Source organism: Trichosurus vulpecula, chromosome 5, assembly GCF_011100635.1.
Source record: "Trichosurus vulpecula isolate mTriVul1 chromosome 5, mTriVul1.pri, whole genome shotgun sequence".
Classification (NCBI taxonomy): Eukaryota; Metazoa; Chordata; class Mammalia; order Diprotodontia; family Phalangeridae; genus Trichosurus; species Trichosurus vulpecula.
Genome location: NC_050577.1, coordinates 306,447,332 through 306,464,918, shown reverse-complemented (window position 1 = coordinate 306,464,918; position 17,587 = coordinate 306,447,332). Strand labels below are relative to the sequence as shown.

Genomic DNA, 17,587 nt, shown 5'->3' with positions numbered 1-17,587 from the left:
TTGGTTTCCTCATCTGTGGAATGAAATAGCAAGACCAGGAACTTCTAAAGGACCACTGCACCTCTAATATTCTGTTTCAAGGGAAAGATTCAAATCCACAGCCCACAACATCCCCGAGGGCAGCCAAACCACATTAAAATATAACTGGGAAATACTTAAAAATCCAAACAAATAAATGTATACAACACATAGTTAACGTTCCATTTTGAAACTAAGCCATCTGGCAGCCCTCAGGGATCATTGTGTATGATTCCTGGTCCTCAGTTGCTATTGGAGTTTGATGCTGATGCTGATGCTCTGTCCCTCCAAGAGGGGACATTGTACTCTAAGTTCTGTGGACCCCTCTGCCTCTCACATTCTCTGGTCTAAGTTTCCTTCCAGCTTTGAGTTTCTTTTTCTATGTGTTAAGGCCCCTCCAAACTCTGATGTTTATGGTCTAGATTCCAAATTCCCTCTCAGCCCTGACCTTCTGTGTTATATATTCTAAGGTTCTTGCCAGCTTCGATATGTTGTGTTCTGTGTTCTAAGGAACTTTGTACTCTGGTGTTTTGTGTCCTATGGGCTAAGGTCCCTTCCAGTTTGGGAATTCCATGTTCTTTGTTCTAAGGTCCTTCCTAGGGCCGGAATTCTGTGTTTTGCATTCTAATGTCCTCCCCAGCTTTGGCATTTTGTCTTCTCTATTCTAAGGTCCTTCCAAACACTGACATTCTATGTACCAACAACTCCTCCAGCTTTGACAGTCTGTGTTCTAAGGTCCCTTCCAGAAATGGACAAAAATGTGTATGGGATGGGGTTGGGGGGAGTTAGGGGAAGGAGGTGACGTACAAAAACTAAAAATTCTTGGAGGCATATGACACAGGAAACCTTTGGAAACAAGCCAGAGTTCTATCTCGCATACAAGCGTACACATACACACATATGCACATGCACCGATTGTAATGCCCACCTGATGTCAGTAAAACCTTTTGCACGTATAGATCTCAGGCCAGCAGGGGCACATCATCCCATGGCATTGAACAAGGACACTTTGATTCTACCTGCCTTGGTTTTAGAAGCAAGCACAGGGACACTATCCATGGGGCATAATTAGTCCATAAGAGGGCCTTGTCAGGACAGGAGGAAGCCTTTTCCTTCCTTTTGCTGATTGGCCTCCCACTACGACAGCCAAACCCAGGCTTTTTCAAGTCCTGTGGCCACTGGAGGTGATGTAGCTAGAGGTGATAGGCAGGGGCAGAGGGGAGAGCCTGAATGCACAAAAAAAGAAAGGGAAAAGAACGGACCAGCTTTTAACTAGGGAGTGGGGCTCAGGGCTCAGACTCCCCTCAGGCTGATGTTCTCCATCCCTGCGCTCCTTAGTCCAGTCATTTGGAATCAGTTTCCATGACAACTCTTCCCTTTCTCCTATCTGTCCGTAGGCCTCTTAGTAAGGTCCTTAATTGCCTCGTGTCACCACAGACTGAGGTGATCTGCTGCTTCAAAACGACATCGTGTGAGCTAAGCCATCCCCGCACATCCACCTGGCCAGTCTAGGACTTCACAGGGCGTCATCCAGCCACTGGAGGATTCTGGAGGCTTTGGTCTCCTCCCACTTCCTCGCAGCCAAGGGTAGTTTAGTACTTGGATCCAAGAACAGGCGCAAGCCCCTGCTCTTTCTCCTGTGACCTTAGCAAATCACTCACCTTTCCTAAAGCCTGGCTTCACCATCTCTGGAATGAGGTGACTGGGCTACGCTTTAAAGTCCTTTTTAGCCCTGCCACTCAGTGCCTGACCTGGCCATTTCATGACTCCAGATCTTTGTTCTTTCTCTTCCCTCTGTGTGGAATAACATACCTCTGTCCATTTTCTGTGGGTCCTTCAAGACCCAACTCAAAGTCACCCCCCTTCCATAAAGCCTGACCACTCCCCCCCAGAGACACTTCTATTCCGGTTGATGTTGTTGCTAATATTAATAATAGTAAAATTATATTCACATTTCTATAGGTCTTTAAGATTCACTAACAACTCTGTGAGTCAGTAAACAGGCGTTTGCTCGTCCCTATTTTACAGATGTCTGCTAGGTGGCACCATAGAGCATAGAGTGCTGGACCTGGAGGTCAGGAAAACTCATCTTTCTGAGTCCAAATCTGACCTCAGACACTTACTAGCTGCATGACCCTGGGCAAGTCACTTCACCCTGTTTGCCTCAGTTTCCTCATCTTTAAAATGAGCTGGAGAAGAAAATGGTAAACTTCTCCAGGATCTCTGCCAAGAAAACCCCAAATGTGGTCACAAAGAGTCAGACACGCCTGAAACAACAGTTTTATAAATGAAGAAACTGAAGCTCGGAGATTAAGAGCCTTATTCAGGGTCTTGGAGGTAGTAAGTGGAGAGGAAAGGAAGGGGAGGAAATTAGCATTTACGTAGCTCGGTGCTAAGCACCTTACAAATAATAACACATTTAATCCCCACTACTGCCCCGTGAGGTAGGTACTGTTACTACGCTTGTTTTACAGGTGAAGAAACTGAGGCAGAGAGAAGCTACATGGTTTGCCCAGTCTCACACAGCTACTTAATCTCTGAGGTTCGATTTGAACTCAGACCTTCCTGACTGCGGGCCCGATGCTCTTCACAGCCACCCAGTATAGCGTTCTTAGGTCTCATTCACATTTTGCCTTGTGTTTCAAAGTATTACACAGGGTGTTCAAGACGTCTTAGGGCAGATTTAGTGCACTACAGCTCCAAACTGCACGAAGATTTTTGCAACATCTGGTTAAATTCTAATCCTGAGTATCCACTGTTGTGACATTTTATTCTACACACAGACATGATTTTTGACCAGGTTGAGAACTGGGGAACCTTCCATTAATGAAAAGGGGGTCAGGGTCCCTATTTTTATATTTCATATCTAGGCCTTTAGCTCATTTAATCTCCTACCCTGGTGCCCCAGGGTCACTTAATTTTGGCTCACATGTATGTTTTTTGCTAAGGGGGTGAGTGACAAAGGTATCACAAAGATGAGTAACAAAGGTATGGGACAGGTACTTTAATCCCACATACAAAATAATGATGAATTATAAGAGATTCATAGCACATAGTAGCAGGACTGGAATCATCAGCTTATAACTACAGTCTGCTGGGAGGCCCATATTTGAACCTCATTACAACATGAAGCAGGACTTAGAACTCTGTGTTTTACATTTCACCTTGACTTGGCCCTGTTCAAACAACTCCTAGTACAGTTGTTGGCTTGGGCCAATCCTCCGGTCGGTGGCCATTTTCTCTGATGAGGAAATTGCCCTTGTCATCAAGCAGCTGGATTCTTTGAGCTTCTCCAGCTCACCAGGTTTCCTCTGATCTTGGAAACACTTATCTCAAAAACATCTGCTTGGTCACCTGCTTCAGAAACAAAATATAAATCAGGAAAAGCAGGCTGGCCCTCAGGTACAAGCTTGACCAATTGAAGCAATAGTGAGGAGACAAGAAAGATCATAGCTGGTCCCTCTCCTTCCCCCTTTCCCCACCAATAATATAGAGTCTAGAGTCCCCTGCTTGCCACTTGATAGACTTGAAGTCCAGAGTCTCATTACTTGGAGTCACTGTCTCTGGGACACAAGTTTGACCAAGGGACAACTGAGTTTATCATGATCTACCAAAATGAAGTTTTTTTCTACACTGGTTCAGGAATTGCTGGAAGCAGGTCCCCAAATTTCTACATATTCAAGTAGCACCAGAATGGCACCTGTCAGTGCCTTCCATTGGCTGGTCCCCATTCACTGGGGCTCGTGTAATATAATAGCATAGAACAATGAACCTCGGTCCATGAAAGGCTTACAGAGCATTTACTACGTGATAGCCTTTTTCAGACAGGTAATTCATGGATCATTTACATTTCAGAAAGAAAGAAACTAAAGCAAAGACATACAGAGTGACTTCCCACAGTCACATGGGTAGGAGGAATTGGAGGAAGGATTAGAATCCAGATCCCTTGATTCTCAATCCAACAATATTTCTACTTGGTTCCTTCTCTGGCTTCATCTAAAATTTGAGCCAGTTGGACACAGTGTCCTCTAAGGGCCTTTCTGCATCCAAGTCAATGAACACGTATTAAACACTGACTGTATGCCAAATGTTGTGCTAAGACCTGGAGGGATAAAGGAAGGCAAAATATAGTCCCAGCTCTCAAGGAGCTCAGAATCTAAAGTGGAAGAGACAATTCACAACTAACTTGGGACAACCCAGCTACAGACAAGATACCTCAGAGGTGCTCTTTGGATCCGCTAGGGATTGGACATTTGTCTGTGACAGCATTTTGTCCTATTGATTCCCAATCCAGAGCTCTTTCTGTACCTCCTTCAACATTTGTCCGTACGGGTACCTGATCTCCCCAGCTGCAACAGCCTCTCCACCCTCCTACCCCTCCATTTTCTTTTGTGTGCATGTGCATACTTATCTGTATTGTACACATGATTTACTCTGATAGAATATAAGCTCTTCGAGGTCAGAGAATGCTTCTGTTCTGTCTTTGCCTCCCCAGCATCAATAACACTTTCTAACACACAGAAAGTACTTAATATATGCTAGCTGATTAAGATCATATTCTCCCTTTGTACCCTTCTCATTACACAACCCAGGACTCCATATGCTGTGGGTAGACAGTTTCCCCATAGACATTGGTAGAAACGAGTAGATTTGGATTTGGGACCTGGAAAGTTTGTTTGATGTCTGGGTTTGTCTCTGGTGCTAATAGTGAAGGACATTTGGGAGAAGGAGGTACCGAGTCTGTGTGCCTCATTCCCTTCTCTCCTCCCCTCCCCAGTCTCCAAAGGTTTTTTGCAAACAGCCCTGGAATGCTCGGTCTCAGCTGAGATAGCTCTAGGCCACTCATTGATCATCCTCCATTTGTGAGCAATTTTAGTTATAGAAATAATGAGAAATCCAGTTCAGTTCCCACTGAGATGGGAGCCTTTTATGCCGAGAGTTTTGCTTTCAGATGGTTTGGTGATAGGTTCCCCCATCTCCCCCCATACACACTGGCAACAATGTTCTTCCATCTGAGAAGGTGGGAATCAAGGAGGGAGGATAAAGATGGTGAGGAGGAACAGATGGAGGCAGAAAGTCCATAAACCATGAGCAGAGCCTTGTGGCTGGTGGATGGATGCCATATCCTCTTCAACTCTCCTCCAACTCAATCATAATTATCATAGAATGTGAGAGATGGAAGGGAGCTTAAAGGATATCAAATCTAACCTCTTTGTTTTATGAACGAGGAAACTAAGGCCCCAAGAGGAAAGGGGACTTAGCCAAGTTATGTAGTCAAATATAGGAAGAGGTTGGAGTTATGGGTTGTTTCTTTCTAGAATTGAACAATGCATTTATTAGCAGTGGGTCTGAAGGGCAGTAGGGAGATATTTGAAGTTCTAGAGTATGAGAGTGCCAATGTGAACATGGTGCTCGAGAAAGACATCTGGTACCACAGAAAAGGGAACCTAGTGGCAGGTGTGGTGTGGATTGGAGTGGAGTGGGGAGGTTAGTTCAGAGGTCCAGATATGAGGCTTTCAATGAGGGTAGTGTGGTTGGGATTAGAGAGAGAGAGCAGGGATTATTGGGAGAGACATTTTAAGGTTAAAACTGATGAGACATTCCACCAAGTGAGACACTAAGTCTCTATAGTCTTAGTATTAGAATCTTAAAATGATGGAATCTTAGAGTCATAGCATTTTCTAAGAGCTCAGATGCAAACTCCCACCCTTTTAAGAAGTGGTCATCTACCTCTGATTGCACACTTCCTTTGATATAAGGCTCACCCCCACATAGGTAATCTCCAGTGCTTTATAAAGCACAGTTTTTGCTCCTTGGCAGCTCTGATCATACAATCAATAGAGAATTTTCCCCAAAGCCACTGATCAGATTTGTTGAAAATGCTGGGTTTGCTGCTCCACCAACAGGTAGAAGAGAGGGATCTTTGAGTTGCTTCAGTAGAATGAAATGTTGTGTTTAGAAAAGGTTGGGATTAGTCCTGCTCTCGTCCCTACTGGGCAATTTGGACCTGCAGCATTGAGTCAAGGTCTGGTGCCACTTCTTAAAAATCCATTGACAGCTGGTGTATGCCTAAAAGAAGGAGGTGATAAGATTAAAGATGAGACCATTGCAGTGGCCAGTGAAGGAACTGGGGATGACTAGACTGAAGAAGAAAAGATATGGGGTAAAATGAGAGCGTTTTTCAAGTGGATAAGGTGTGCTCAAGTGGAAGAGGTTATCAGCCTCATTCGTTTGGTCCCAGAGGGTGGAAAGGAGAGCAATAGGGGAAGACTCCAGAGAAGCTGATTTAGGCTTCACATAAAGTGAACAAACAAAGGAAAATAATTTCCTAACAATGAAGGAGGCCTAGCAATGGACTAAGCAGCCTTGGAAGATAATGAGGTTCCCCTCATTGGTGGGGTGGGGAGAGGGTCTTCAAGAAAAATCTAAATGAATGTTTGTTAGGAGTGGCTCCCGATGACCTCAGAGATGCTAGAATTTTATCACTGGTGTCCATGCTGTGTCTCCATCATGGGAATGCAAACTCCTTAAGGACAGGGACTGATACATTTGGTTGTGGATTTTGTTTGTTTGTTTGTCTGTTTTTTGAAATCTCCACAGCATCTAGCACTGTTCCTAGAATATTTTAGAGTCTTAACAAATGCTTGTTGAATTGGGTTAGACTAGATGACATTAAGATCGTATTGCAAGCAGGGTATTGTGCCTCATGGCTGGAGGTTACACATTGGTTGTGTATCATTTCTGCCTTTATGGGAGCTCCCAGTTGGTTTGTTTTTGTTTTGAGGTACAGAGAGGGGAAGAAATGGAGAAGTCATGATTTTGTCATGTCTTGAATTCTGTCTAAGACGAAAAGTACAGCCTGAGAGTTGGAAGTCTCTCAATTGGAGAAGGGGGACATGTGGGGAAGGGATCCAGAAAGCAGCCCTCCTCAGTGAGTGATGATGGATGAGATCAGGTTTGGGTTGGGGAGGACGTTCTGTGACAGAGACCTTTAGGTTCTGACATGCCTTCTTGGAATTTCAGCCGTCTTGGGTTTGCCAACAGCCAGCACTGTATCCACACTGAGGAAGCCTCCTCTTCCTCCCTCCTTTCCCTTTCTCTCCCCTTCCCTCCCTCCCTTCCTTCTCCTGGGAGCCGCTGGGCTGCTCGCCTGGCAGTTTGTAAGGAGATGAGTTTGTAAATATTGGTGGAATCAAACCTTTATGGGAACAGCTTCTTAGCCATTTTCCTCAGATGAAGGTCACTCGGGATATTATTCCCCCATGGCTTTTCTTATGACAGCTTCATAGAATCACTGGATTTAGAGCCAGATGAAAACTCAGAGGCCAGTCAGTCCAGCTTCCTCACTTTAGAGTTGGGGAAAGTAAGATCCAGAGAGTGAAAGAGACTTGGCCAAGGTCACATCTTAGCAGATGAAGAGTCAGGGTCTGAATCCAGGTGTTCTGACTCCAAATCTCCCGCTCTTTCCCCTGTAGACATAGCTGTATTCTATCACTCAGTGGTGGTAGTGCTTCTAGGATCTTTGCTTTGAATCCTAAGCCTCACCTCCTCCAGGGGGTCTTTTCTGATTTCCCCAGGAGGTAGTGAGCCCCTATATTTACTGTGTATTGCTTTTGGAGAGAATGTTGAAGCTACCATGTTGTTTTGCTTTTCTTTGCATCCCCCAGCACTCAGCACAGTGCCCACCACATAGTAGGTATTTAATAAGTGTAGGAGGTGTTTAATAAATCTTCATTGACAAACTGATGTGGCTTCCACTCAGTAGAATGGGATTTCCTGAGGTCAGGAATTTGTTCTTTGTCTTTATATTCCTGACCCTAGTACATGGTAGGATCTGGGGGGAGGGGGCTGGCATGGAAACTTGTTCTATGGAAATGTTCTTTGTCATAACATTTTAGCTTCAAGGAAACTTAAGGACCATCTAGGATACAAAAGAGTAGAAGAGAGAATGCAGGGCACATTCAGGAGACAGGTTGGAACATAGGATCCTCTGCATAAGACAGAGGTTTAGACTATAATGCCTTAGCTTCTTGTACCCCCAAATGGTCTTGTATTTATTTGGGATATACTCAGGAATACAGATGCTCTCTCCCCCATGTGGAATGTATACTTCTGGAGGGCAGAGACTTTATCAGTGTTGTTTTTGTATTCTCTTTGCTTGGACCAATATCTGGCAGAGAGTAGGGGCTTTTTGATTGGCTGTGGATTGCTGAGGACCATGAGAGAAAGGTAAAGGAATTTGGACCTTGACAAGGATGGACTAGGTGTTTGAGAGAGGAAGAGGAGAGGGAGGAAGAGGAGAAGGAGGAGGAGGAGGAGGAGGAGGAGGAGGAGGAGGAGAGGAAGAGTTGGGGGGGAATCAGGAGGAGGAATAGGAGGAGGAGGAAATTCAAAATGATGTCATATAAAGGCCAGTTATTGAAACTATGTTTGTTTAGCCTGGAGAAGGTATGCAGGGAGCTTAAGGGGGGAGTGTCTGGAAAATCTCACTTATTTGGCAGATTCCCATATGGGAGAAAGATTGGGCTAATTCTTCAGGTACCCAGAGGATGTGTGTTCATTCTTTCAGTCATTCAGCATTTACTGAGTGACTACTGTGTGCAGACTAAGGCAATACTTGGAAGAATGGGCACAGTGTACAAAGAAGAGCTGTGTCTTTTATTCAGTCTAAGAAAGGCATCACCAGTGGCTTGGAGGTAGAGGATGATTTATGGATGTGTTGTGGTGCGTGCGTGTGTGTATGTGTGTGTGTGTGTGTGTGTTGTGGGGGTGGTGTGTGCCTATTCTTGTGGCCCTGTCAATGATGTTTTAAGTCTATCAGTCTGAGCCAGGGCTCACTCCTCAGCAACTTCCCAAACTCCATCCCACCTACCCCTACAACTTCTCAGAGGCTCCTCCCCATCTCCTGGGGCAGTGACCCTCTCTCCTTTAAGAGATATAAAGCATCATTCGTGGGGTTTCAGATCTGCCTCCTTTTCACATGGCCTTCAGATATACCTTGAACTTCAGATATATCTTGACTTGCTAGGTCACTGCACTATGTAACGTTGTTGTTAAGTCATTTTTCAGGCATGTCTGACTCTTTCTTTTCTTTTCTTTTTCTTTTGCAAAGACTCTAGAATGGTTTACCATTTCCTTCTCCATCTCATTTGACAGGTGAGGAAACTGAGGCAAATAGGATGAAGTAACTTAACCAAGGTCACATAGCTAATAAGTGTCTGAGGCCAGATTTAAACTCATAAAGATGAGTCTTCCTGACTCCAGGCCCAGCAGCACTCTATCTACTGCACTGCCTAGCTGCCCCTAGGTAACTTATTTTATTGTCTTAGTGTGAGCCAGGTCCAGAAAAATAAAATAAAACAAAACAAACAAAAACCATGGTGTAGTGGTTATTGCAAGTTGAATAAATACAAATGGCAGTGCTTTTACTTTGAGCAAAGAGGAATAGCCCATTTCCCAACAAAGACTGAGGGAAGCCTGTTCTTACCTCTGAGATATCAGTGAGTCAAAAAGCATTTATTAAGCACCTACCATATGCTGGGCACCATGGTAAGTGGTAGGAATGCAAAAAGTGGGGAAAGACCCTGTTCTCAAGGACCTCACAATCTAATGGAGATGATGCAAACAGCTGTATGCAAACCATTTATAGGCAGATTAAGTTGAAGATAATCACCATAGGAAAGGCATTGGCATTAAGGAGGACTGGGCAAGGCTGCCAGTAGAAAGGGGATTGGAGATGAGACTTGAGAACTACTTCCCTTTATTTGCAACCCCCCCAAAAAGCAACAAGAACAACTCAAATTCTACTATTCCTAGGACTGGAACTGGAAGAGCCCTTAGAAAACCAACAATCCCATTCTACAGATGGGGAAAGTGCAGCCGGGACAGGTGGAGTGGTTTGCTTGGAATGTTTGAGGGAGGATTGGAAGCTAGGTATTCCTAATTCCAAGTTCACCACTCTGCCCACTACACCATGTTGTCTCATTCTTGAGGACATCGATCAGGTTCCCCTTTCTCTGTGTATTGGGGACTCTAGATCATAGACCAAAGACTGTAGAAGTTGAAAAGGCCCTCGGGAATACCAGTAACCAAACCTACCAATCAATCAGCAGCCATTTATGAGGCACCTAGGGCTGTGCATGCCAGGAACTATCCAAGGTGCTGGGGTTATATAGGCAAAAGCAAAACCTTTCCTTCTGTGAAGGAACTTTACGTTGTAGCGAGGGATGTCTGTATGTTTTTGGGCATATTAAAATGCAAATACTTCAGATGATTGGGGGATGTGATTGGTGTTTTCTAAGGCTTCACATAGACGGTGATGCTAGAGATAAAACTGAAAGTCAGGATAGGAGGGCAGGTATGGGTCCCAGGCAGTGCAACAGTATAGAGAGCAGAAACTAGGAGGTGGAATGTGGTGGAAGACAGTCAGAAGAAAACCATTTTGTCAAGATGGTCCAGTGCATGTGAGGACCTTGGGATAAGTGATCCACAAGGGTCCCTTCTACTGACAAATCCTTATAGAATAGAAAAGCTAGAGAAGACACTGGAACAGAAAATATCAGAGCTGGGAGGGGCCTTAGAACAGGGTATGTCAGAGAGGGGAGGTAGATGTTACTGTTTTCCCATTTTATGGACGAGAAAACTGTGGCTGAGTGGTTCAATGACTTGTCTATGGTCATGCAAATTGTCTGAGTCAAAATTCGAATTCCGGTCTTACTGACCCCAAGTCCACTATCCCACATAGCTGCATGATGAGGTTCAAGGGACCAGACAATTTGCCATTCCCTAAATTCTTGGGATAAGTGCCAGGTTGGGTGATGGCACCACCAGTGTTGCCTGAAATCCCAGATGGAAGGTTGGCACCACCTGGGGATCAGGGAAGACTCTGGCTTGTTTCCATCTAAGGCTAGAGTTCTTGTCTGGCAGTCTGAGAAATCCCACAGACCCCTTGGAATCATCTATTTAAGTGTATACAATAAAATACACAGGATTATAAATGCAACCAAGTATTCTGAAATATAATTATTAATATTACTTTTCTAAAAAGCTCCCAGACCCCAGATTGAGAACTCCTAACAAAAGAAGGAATATGGCATATTGGATAGACAATTAGCTTCCAAGTCATGAAGGCCTGGGTTCAAGTTTCTACAGGATCATCTTCACTTGGCTATAACTGGAGTAAAATTAATTAACATCCCAGTGACCCTGACAGCTCTAGAAGACAGCAGTGGCAGAGAAGATGCTGAACTGCATCAGGAGGAGGTTATTCACCCTTGCCAATGAAATCATAGGCCTAGTTATTATCCTTACCCCGTCTGAGGACAAGGAGAATGAATTTACTCCATGAACTGTTTGAGCCAAGTTAGAGTCCTGTTGGACCCTCTGTGACCCCATTTCGGATTTTCTTGGTGAAGATACTGGAGTGGTTTGCTATTTCCTTCTCCAGCTCATTTTACAGAGGAGGAAACTGAGGCAAACAGGGTTAAGTGACTTGCCCAAGGACTCAAAGCTAGTAAGCATTTGAGGCCAGATTTGAACACTTGGACTTTTGGAGTTGTTACAGTGCAGGTGGGAACTCTTACTTAATTCCAAGTTGGAAAAAGACTCAACATCCGCTCTCACTATACTTAAAGGAATTCCAACTTTATTGCCCCATTCCCCCCAACCTCTATTGGAAGAGCCCTCCCCCTCCCCAAGGATGCTGCCTACTCCCCTTTAGCATAGCTTTATTGATAGAAATTTTATTACTATTTTCCTAAAGGAAAGCCAGGATTTTCCTCTTCCTCCTTCTCCACCTATTATTTCTGGGGCCAGAGTAAGTCATCTATCCTCCAAGGGACAGCCCCTCTAAGTTGGTGACCACACCTCTTATGTCCTCTCCTCAATCTTCCTATCAATACTAGGTATCACTGGTTACAGATTAATAGGATGTTACAAATGGAAAGGCATCTACATAAGGTAGCCAGGTGGTGCAGTGGATAGTGTTGGGCTTGGAGTCAGGAAGACCTAAATTCAAATCCAGCCTCTGATGCTAGCCATGTGACCCTAGATATGTCACATAATCTTGATTGCCTCAGCCTCAACACCTGCTTCCCCCCACCCCCTTGTAGTGATAATCAAATGAGATATTTGTAAAGCATAGGTACTTAATAAATGCTTGTTCCCTCCCTTCTTTCCGGTGCATTGTCTATCTGAACCCCGCCAGCAATTTGAACAGACGAAGAGAGGAAGTCCAGAAGGGCAAGGCTAGTAACTCAGTGACAGTCCCTAGGACGAGCACCCAAGTATGTGGGATCATCTTGTGATCCTTTCCTTAAAGTAGCAAGGGGGGAAGAGCAGAGTCATTAACAGAATTTCAACTACTATTAGCAACTGGCTATGATGTCCCATTTTTATAGAACTTCAAAGCTTATAGAGATCCTAAAATCACCTTTCTGCCCACCCCGCCCCCCAACAAGTCTTATTGTCTCTGTTTTACAAGTTCTCCGGGGACCAGCTCATCCAAGGTCACCCAATTAGCCAAGGGTAGTCAGACTTCAAAGCCAGGCCTTTGGGTCTGGCTCTATTTTCCCTGGGCCTCTCCAAGAGGGAGATGTACTCAGGCTTCTAAGGCTGCCAGGTGTTCTCAGAAAGCCGGGGTGGTGCTTTCTCTCCAAACTGGTGAGTCACCGTGGAGGTGACTGTATGGAGTCAAAGAGAACACTGAGTAGAAGATCTTGGCTGACCTTGCTTTGGCTTGGCCATTTACTGGTGACCTTGGGCTTGGCCTTTTCCCTCTCAGGATCTCGTTTCCTCACCGGAAAATAAGGGATCGGGGCCAGATTACCTCTAAATTAACCTCCTCCTTGACTCTCACCCAGTTAGGACAGGATGGACATCATTAGTTGGGGATGTTCTAGAAGGATACTTGCTCAGTTAGGGGCTGCCCTCAGAGGTGCCATCCAACTGGGAGAGAGCCAGAAATGAAGAGATTTCTGATACCAGTGGTCCAGCCTGGAAGCTCCTGGGGGGTGGATGTGTGCCCCTGGTGGAAGGCATAGTGCCTGAAGCATAGTGGGGACTTACTACGTTCTTTCAAAATGACAGCCCCTTTCATTGTCAGGTTACCAACTAGCCTGATACAAAGGTGGGGAGCAGAGATGAGGAGTGATCAAGGGTCAGACAGTCCCCGTTCGAATTCTCGGGGCTTTTCGTATGACCTTGGGCAAGGTGCAAGCTCCCCTCCCTCGTGTTTTCCTTCGCTGTTTATACCTGCATATGCTAAAGGGCAGGGGGATTCGCCTGGCTGACCTCGGTGCCCAGCGTCTCTAGGGACTCCCTCACGGACGCATGCCAAGGTCACTGTGCGTTCTTTATGGCCGGGCGTCCTTTTCACGGAATGCCAGGGCTCTCCCACTAGCCAGTGGTGACACCCCCACCCTATTCCCTGGATTCTCAGGCTGTGGGGCTCAGAGGTAGCTGGACCTAGCGGCTCGGAGGGGGCAGGCTGATTTCTTATCTTCAGACCACGGGGACTTGTTGCTCTGGACCTTGTACCCCCACCCCCACCCCCATCCACCGCCCTGCGATCGTGCCCAGCCTTGAGATCGTGCCCCGCTGCGACCCAGCGCTCTAGGGAAATTCTTCCCTGGTTCTTCCTTGGTATCTGGGCATGCTCAGGACCCAGGGCTCGCGGAGTGAGGGCTTTCTCCCTCCCGCTACCCTGGCTTTGGGGGGCAAACAAGCAGCTTCGTCCCACCGCTGGGCGCGGGTGCCCGGCCTACGAGCTGCTGCGAAAACTGAAACCTCCCAGTCCCGGGGGCAACAGTTGGCAGGGGAGAGGGACTCTCCGAAACTACCCCAGTCCCGGCCCAGGAGGGCGGCCTGTGAGGCCTCGCTGCCTCAGGCGGCCTCCCGTCTCTCTTTGTCGGCAGCAGCAGAGCCGACCGAACCTGGGGGCGATGGGGGGGGGGAGGAGGAGGTCCGCCTGGGCCAAGCCTGATGGGCTTCCCAGAGGCGGTGGCGCGGGCAGCGGAGAGAGAGAAAGGCGAGAAAGAGAAAGAGGGAGGGCGAGAGGGAAGGAAGGGAGGGAGGGAGGCGACCCGGAGGCCCGGGAACCAGCACCTGCACTGCCGCCCCCCGGCCTCCCAGCGCCCTGCAACCTGCAGCCCCTTTCCTCCCCCTGCATCTAATGCTCCTCCCTTTCCCTCTCCTAGTCCCCCACCCTCTCCTACTCGTCCCCCCTCCCAGTCCTCCTAGTCCCTTCCCCCTCCTCCTTGTCCCCATCCCTCTTTTCCCCCTCCCCGTCCCCTCTCTCTTTTCGTGCCCCAACGTCTCCTGGCCACCTCCCCCACCGTCTTCCCCTTCTTTTCCCTTGTGTCCCCTCTCCTTGTCCCCATCCCTCTTTTTCATCTCCTTCCCGTCCGTCCCCCTGTCTTCCTCCTCCTCCTCCTCTCTTTCCCCACCTCGCTTCCAAAATAAATAAATAAAGAAATAAATAAATCGAAAGGGTGGGCCGCTCCGGGAGTAGCCACTTACCCCCCTCACGGTCCCCCGCCCCCACTCCTGCAGCCCAGCCCCCTGCACCTGTGGGGCGCCCCCGCCTCCCTGTGCCTGGCGCCTTGTCGGACGCTGGGGGGAGCAGGAGCCAGTGGGAGGGGGGGAGTATGTGTGTTGCGGGGGGTGTTCTTGGCCCCGCGAGAAGTTAGACCCGCACCGGGCTTGCAGCCCCCGCCCCGGTTCCTGCGCGGGCCCTGGGTGCAGCCCCAGCTCCCACTCGCGCTCCAGCCAGAGCCCGAGCCGTCGTCCTCGGACCAGCATCATCGTCAGCAGCAGCATCGGCTTCAGCATCAGCGGACTGTGCCGCCAGGAGGAGGGGGAGGGGGAGGAGGAGGAGGAGGGGGAGGGGGAGGGGGAGGAGGAGGAGGAGGAGGAGGAGGAGGAGGAGGAGGAGGAGGAGGAGGAGGAGGAGGAGGAGGAGGAGGAGGAAGCGGGGAGGCGGGGGCCGGTCCAGGCAGTCCTGGCAGCAGCATTGGCGGGAGGAGGAGGAGGAGGAGGAAGAGGAGGAGGGGGCCAGAGCGGAGGCCTGGGGCGGGGGGAGAGCTCCTGCGCAATCCGGCCCCCCGCCCCCGCCCCGGGCGGCCCGACTCCGGGGGCGGGGGGCGGGGAAGGCTGATTCATGGAGCCCCGGCCCCCCCCATCCTCCTCCTCCTCTTCTTCCTCCTCCTCTCCTGGGGCCGCTAGCCCTAGGCTGCCCCAGCCGCTGCCGCTGCCTGAGCCGCTGCCCACGCCGCCCCTGCCGCAGCCGCAGCCCCGGAGTCGGCGCTAGCCGCCCCTCCCCCCAGCTCCCCTCTCCCCCCCCCTCCCAAAAGAAGACGAGGAAGAGGAGGCGACACGGAAGCAGTCGCCGCCGCTGGAGCCAGCCCGGACTCTTCCCTCCAGTGGGGTGTGTGTGTGTGTGTGTGTGTGTGTGTGTGTGTGTGGTGTGTGCTTGTGAGTGTGTGTGTGAGATAGAGTGAGTGTGTGTGTGTGTGTGTGTGTGTGTGTGTGTGTGCGCGAGTGTGCGCGCGCGGCGGGGCTGGAGGCAGAGCCGGAGCGGGAGTGAGAGCCGCGGACGGACGGACGGACGGACTGCCAGGCGGGCGGACAGACGGTCGCTCGTTCGGTCGGAGCCCCGGCGGCGGGCGGGCTGGAGGCGCGGATGCGGAGCCCAGGCGTCCCCCGCGATGCAGTTGCCCCGGGCGCTCTGGGCGCTGGCCGGGACGGCTCTCTGCTGCCTGCTGCTCTCGGCGCTCCACGCGCACCTGCGCCGGGAAGGTGAGCTCGCTGGGCCCTGGAGGGCTGGGACTAGGGGCTGCACCCCTGGGGAGGGGGCTCGGCTGGATCCCCTCCTCCAGCCTCCCCCCACCCTCGCTTGTCTGGGAATGTGAGTGTCTGTCCCACGCAGGCTAGCCCAGTGGGGACACCCCCGCGACTTGTCCCCCTGACCCCGTGAGGAGCAGGACCGCGAGCAGAGCCTCAGGTCCCCGCGGCTCCCGGGGCTCCCTTGCTTGCCTTCTTTCCTTTTTCTTTCGTCTCCAAGAACCAGCGGATCCGCCGGTGCCCTCTCCCCCCCCCCCCCTTCTATTCAGCGAGTTCTCAATAGATGGCACTCCAGTTCTATGCAAAGGGCAGGGTGGCCTCTGTCAGAGCCGGCGGAGGGCAGCCCAGCCCGCGCAGGCCCCCAGTTCCCCGGACCCAGCGCCTTCGAGCTCTTCTAACTACGCCGGCAAAGCTGCCCCTAGCCTTGGGTGGGCTGGGCTGTCTGCAGGACTCCTCCAAGCATCCCCGGCCCCCCAAGGCTAATGCACCCAGGACCGGGCTGGGGGCAGGAAGGTCCACGTGGAGAGGCCACGTCCCCGGGCTGAGCCAGGGAAGAGACTGGTCTTCCAGGATTCTCAGGCAGCAAGCAGCGCAGCCTGATACCCCGCTTACTTTCCGCAAACCCCTCCCTTTCCGTCCTTGCCGCCCCGCAAACCATTCGCTTTCGTTCTGAAGTCAATAACCGCCAGGGCAGCTCGGCTCCAACTTGGCCGATGCTCCCTTCGTTTTCAAAGAAGTATTGACTTCACTAGATCCGGTGAATGCCAGGGCCCCTTTGCTGCACAACGCTGCTTCTCTTAGGATTGAGTATTAAAGGTTATTTCTCACATTGTTTGCGTAGGGCGGTAGTCGTGGTCTGGATTTCCCAAAGCAAAGCAGCCTCCATGCCACTACTAAGTTAGGACAGACAGAGAGACACCCAGAAACTTCTTGGGAAGCAAATCAAAGTTTGTCTGTTTACCGGTCATGAGCAGGGACTTTTTATGCTCCTACACATCCAGCCAGGTTGGGGGGGGCAGTCTGGGGCCCCCGATTTTCCGTGGGTACATGATTAAACAGAGCTCCTAACCTGGGGTCCGGGAACTTTTTATTTATTTTTAGTTTTTAAGAATGTTGACAACTACATTTCAATATAGTTCCCTATGCAGTTCTCTGAATTTTGTTTTGTGCATTTAAAAAGCTTGATTCTGAGACAGGGAGCGTGGACTTCACCAGCCTGCCTGAGGAATCCAGGACCCCCCAAAGATGAAGTCCCCCTCCCCTTTTACCCAAAGAATGCTTCGGGTAAAAGTCCAGGACCTAGCTCCAGAGGGATGGAAGTGGTTTGTTTGCTTTGAAGAATTCTGCGCTTAGGGAGTGTGCTCCCAGATTCTCATTAACTTAAGGTTAAAAAAAAAAGTGTTTCTGCAACATTTTTTGCAACTGTTTTGCCTAATGACTCGGCTGGCTGTGGGGAGTCGCGCATGTAGGACCAGCAAAGGTGCAGCCCTTGTTAGGAAGGGCTGCGGGCTTCTGAGGGCTTGGCTGTTCTGTATGCCCTCAGACGTAAGGCAGGCTTTGGCCACTTTAATTTTTACAACTTGTATTTAGTGGCTGGGTAGAAGGGTGAAGAGGAAGTGAGCCCAGTTGAGGTGAGGAGCCTGCCAGCAGAAGGGAGAGAAAGCGTTTGCTGAGAAGGGGTGGGGAGCTGATGGGCTCCCAGGGATTTGCTTTACCCTGTACCCCCAAG

General features: G+C 49.3%; 1 protein-coding gene across 2 annotated transcripts in view; it reads left to right on the top strand.

Annotated features, from left to right (window-relative positions):
- TAFA5 (TAFA chemokine like family member 5) overlaps nucleotides 1–17,587 on the top strand; it is a 582,115-nt gene that overhangs the window by 184,053 nt on the left and 380,475 nt on the right. Inside the window, exon 1 of one of the 2 annotated variants that reach the window (XM_036761828.1) lies at nucleotides 15,304–15,813. The exons of the other annotated variant lie outside the window; for it this stretch is intronic. Within the exon in view, the coding sequence (XP_036617723.1) occupies nucleotides 15,723–15,813 (91 nt within the window). The 5' untranslated portion in view covers nucleotides 15,304–15,722. Of the gene's footprint in view, nucleotides 1–15,303; nucleotides 15,814–17,587 lie in introns of those variants that run through there. 2 annotated transcript variants of the gene reach the window in all.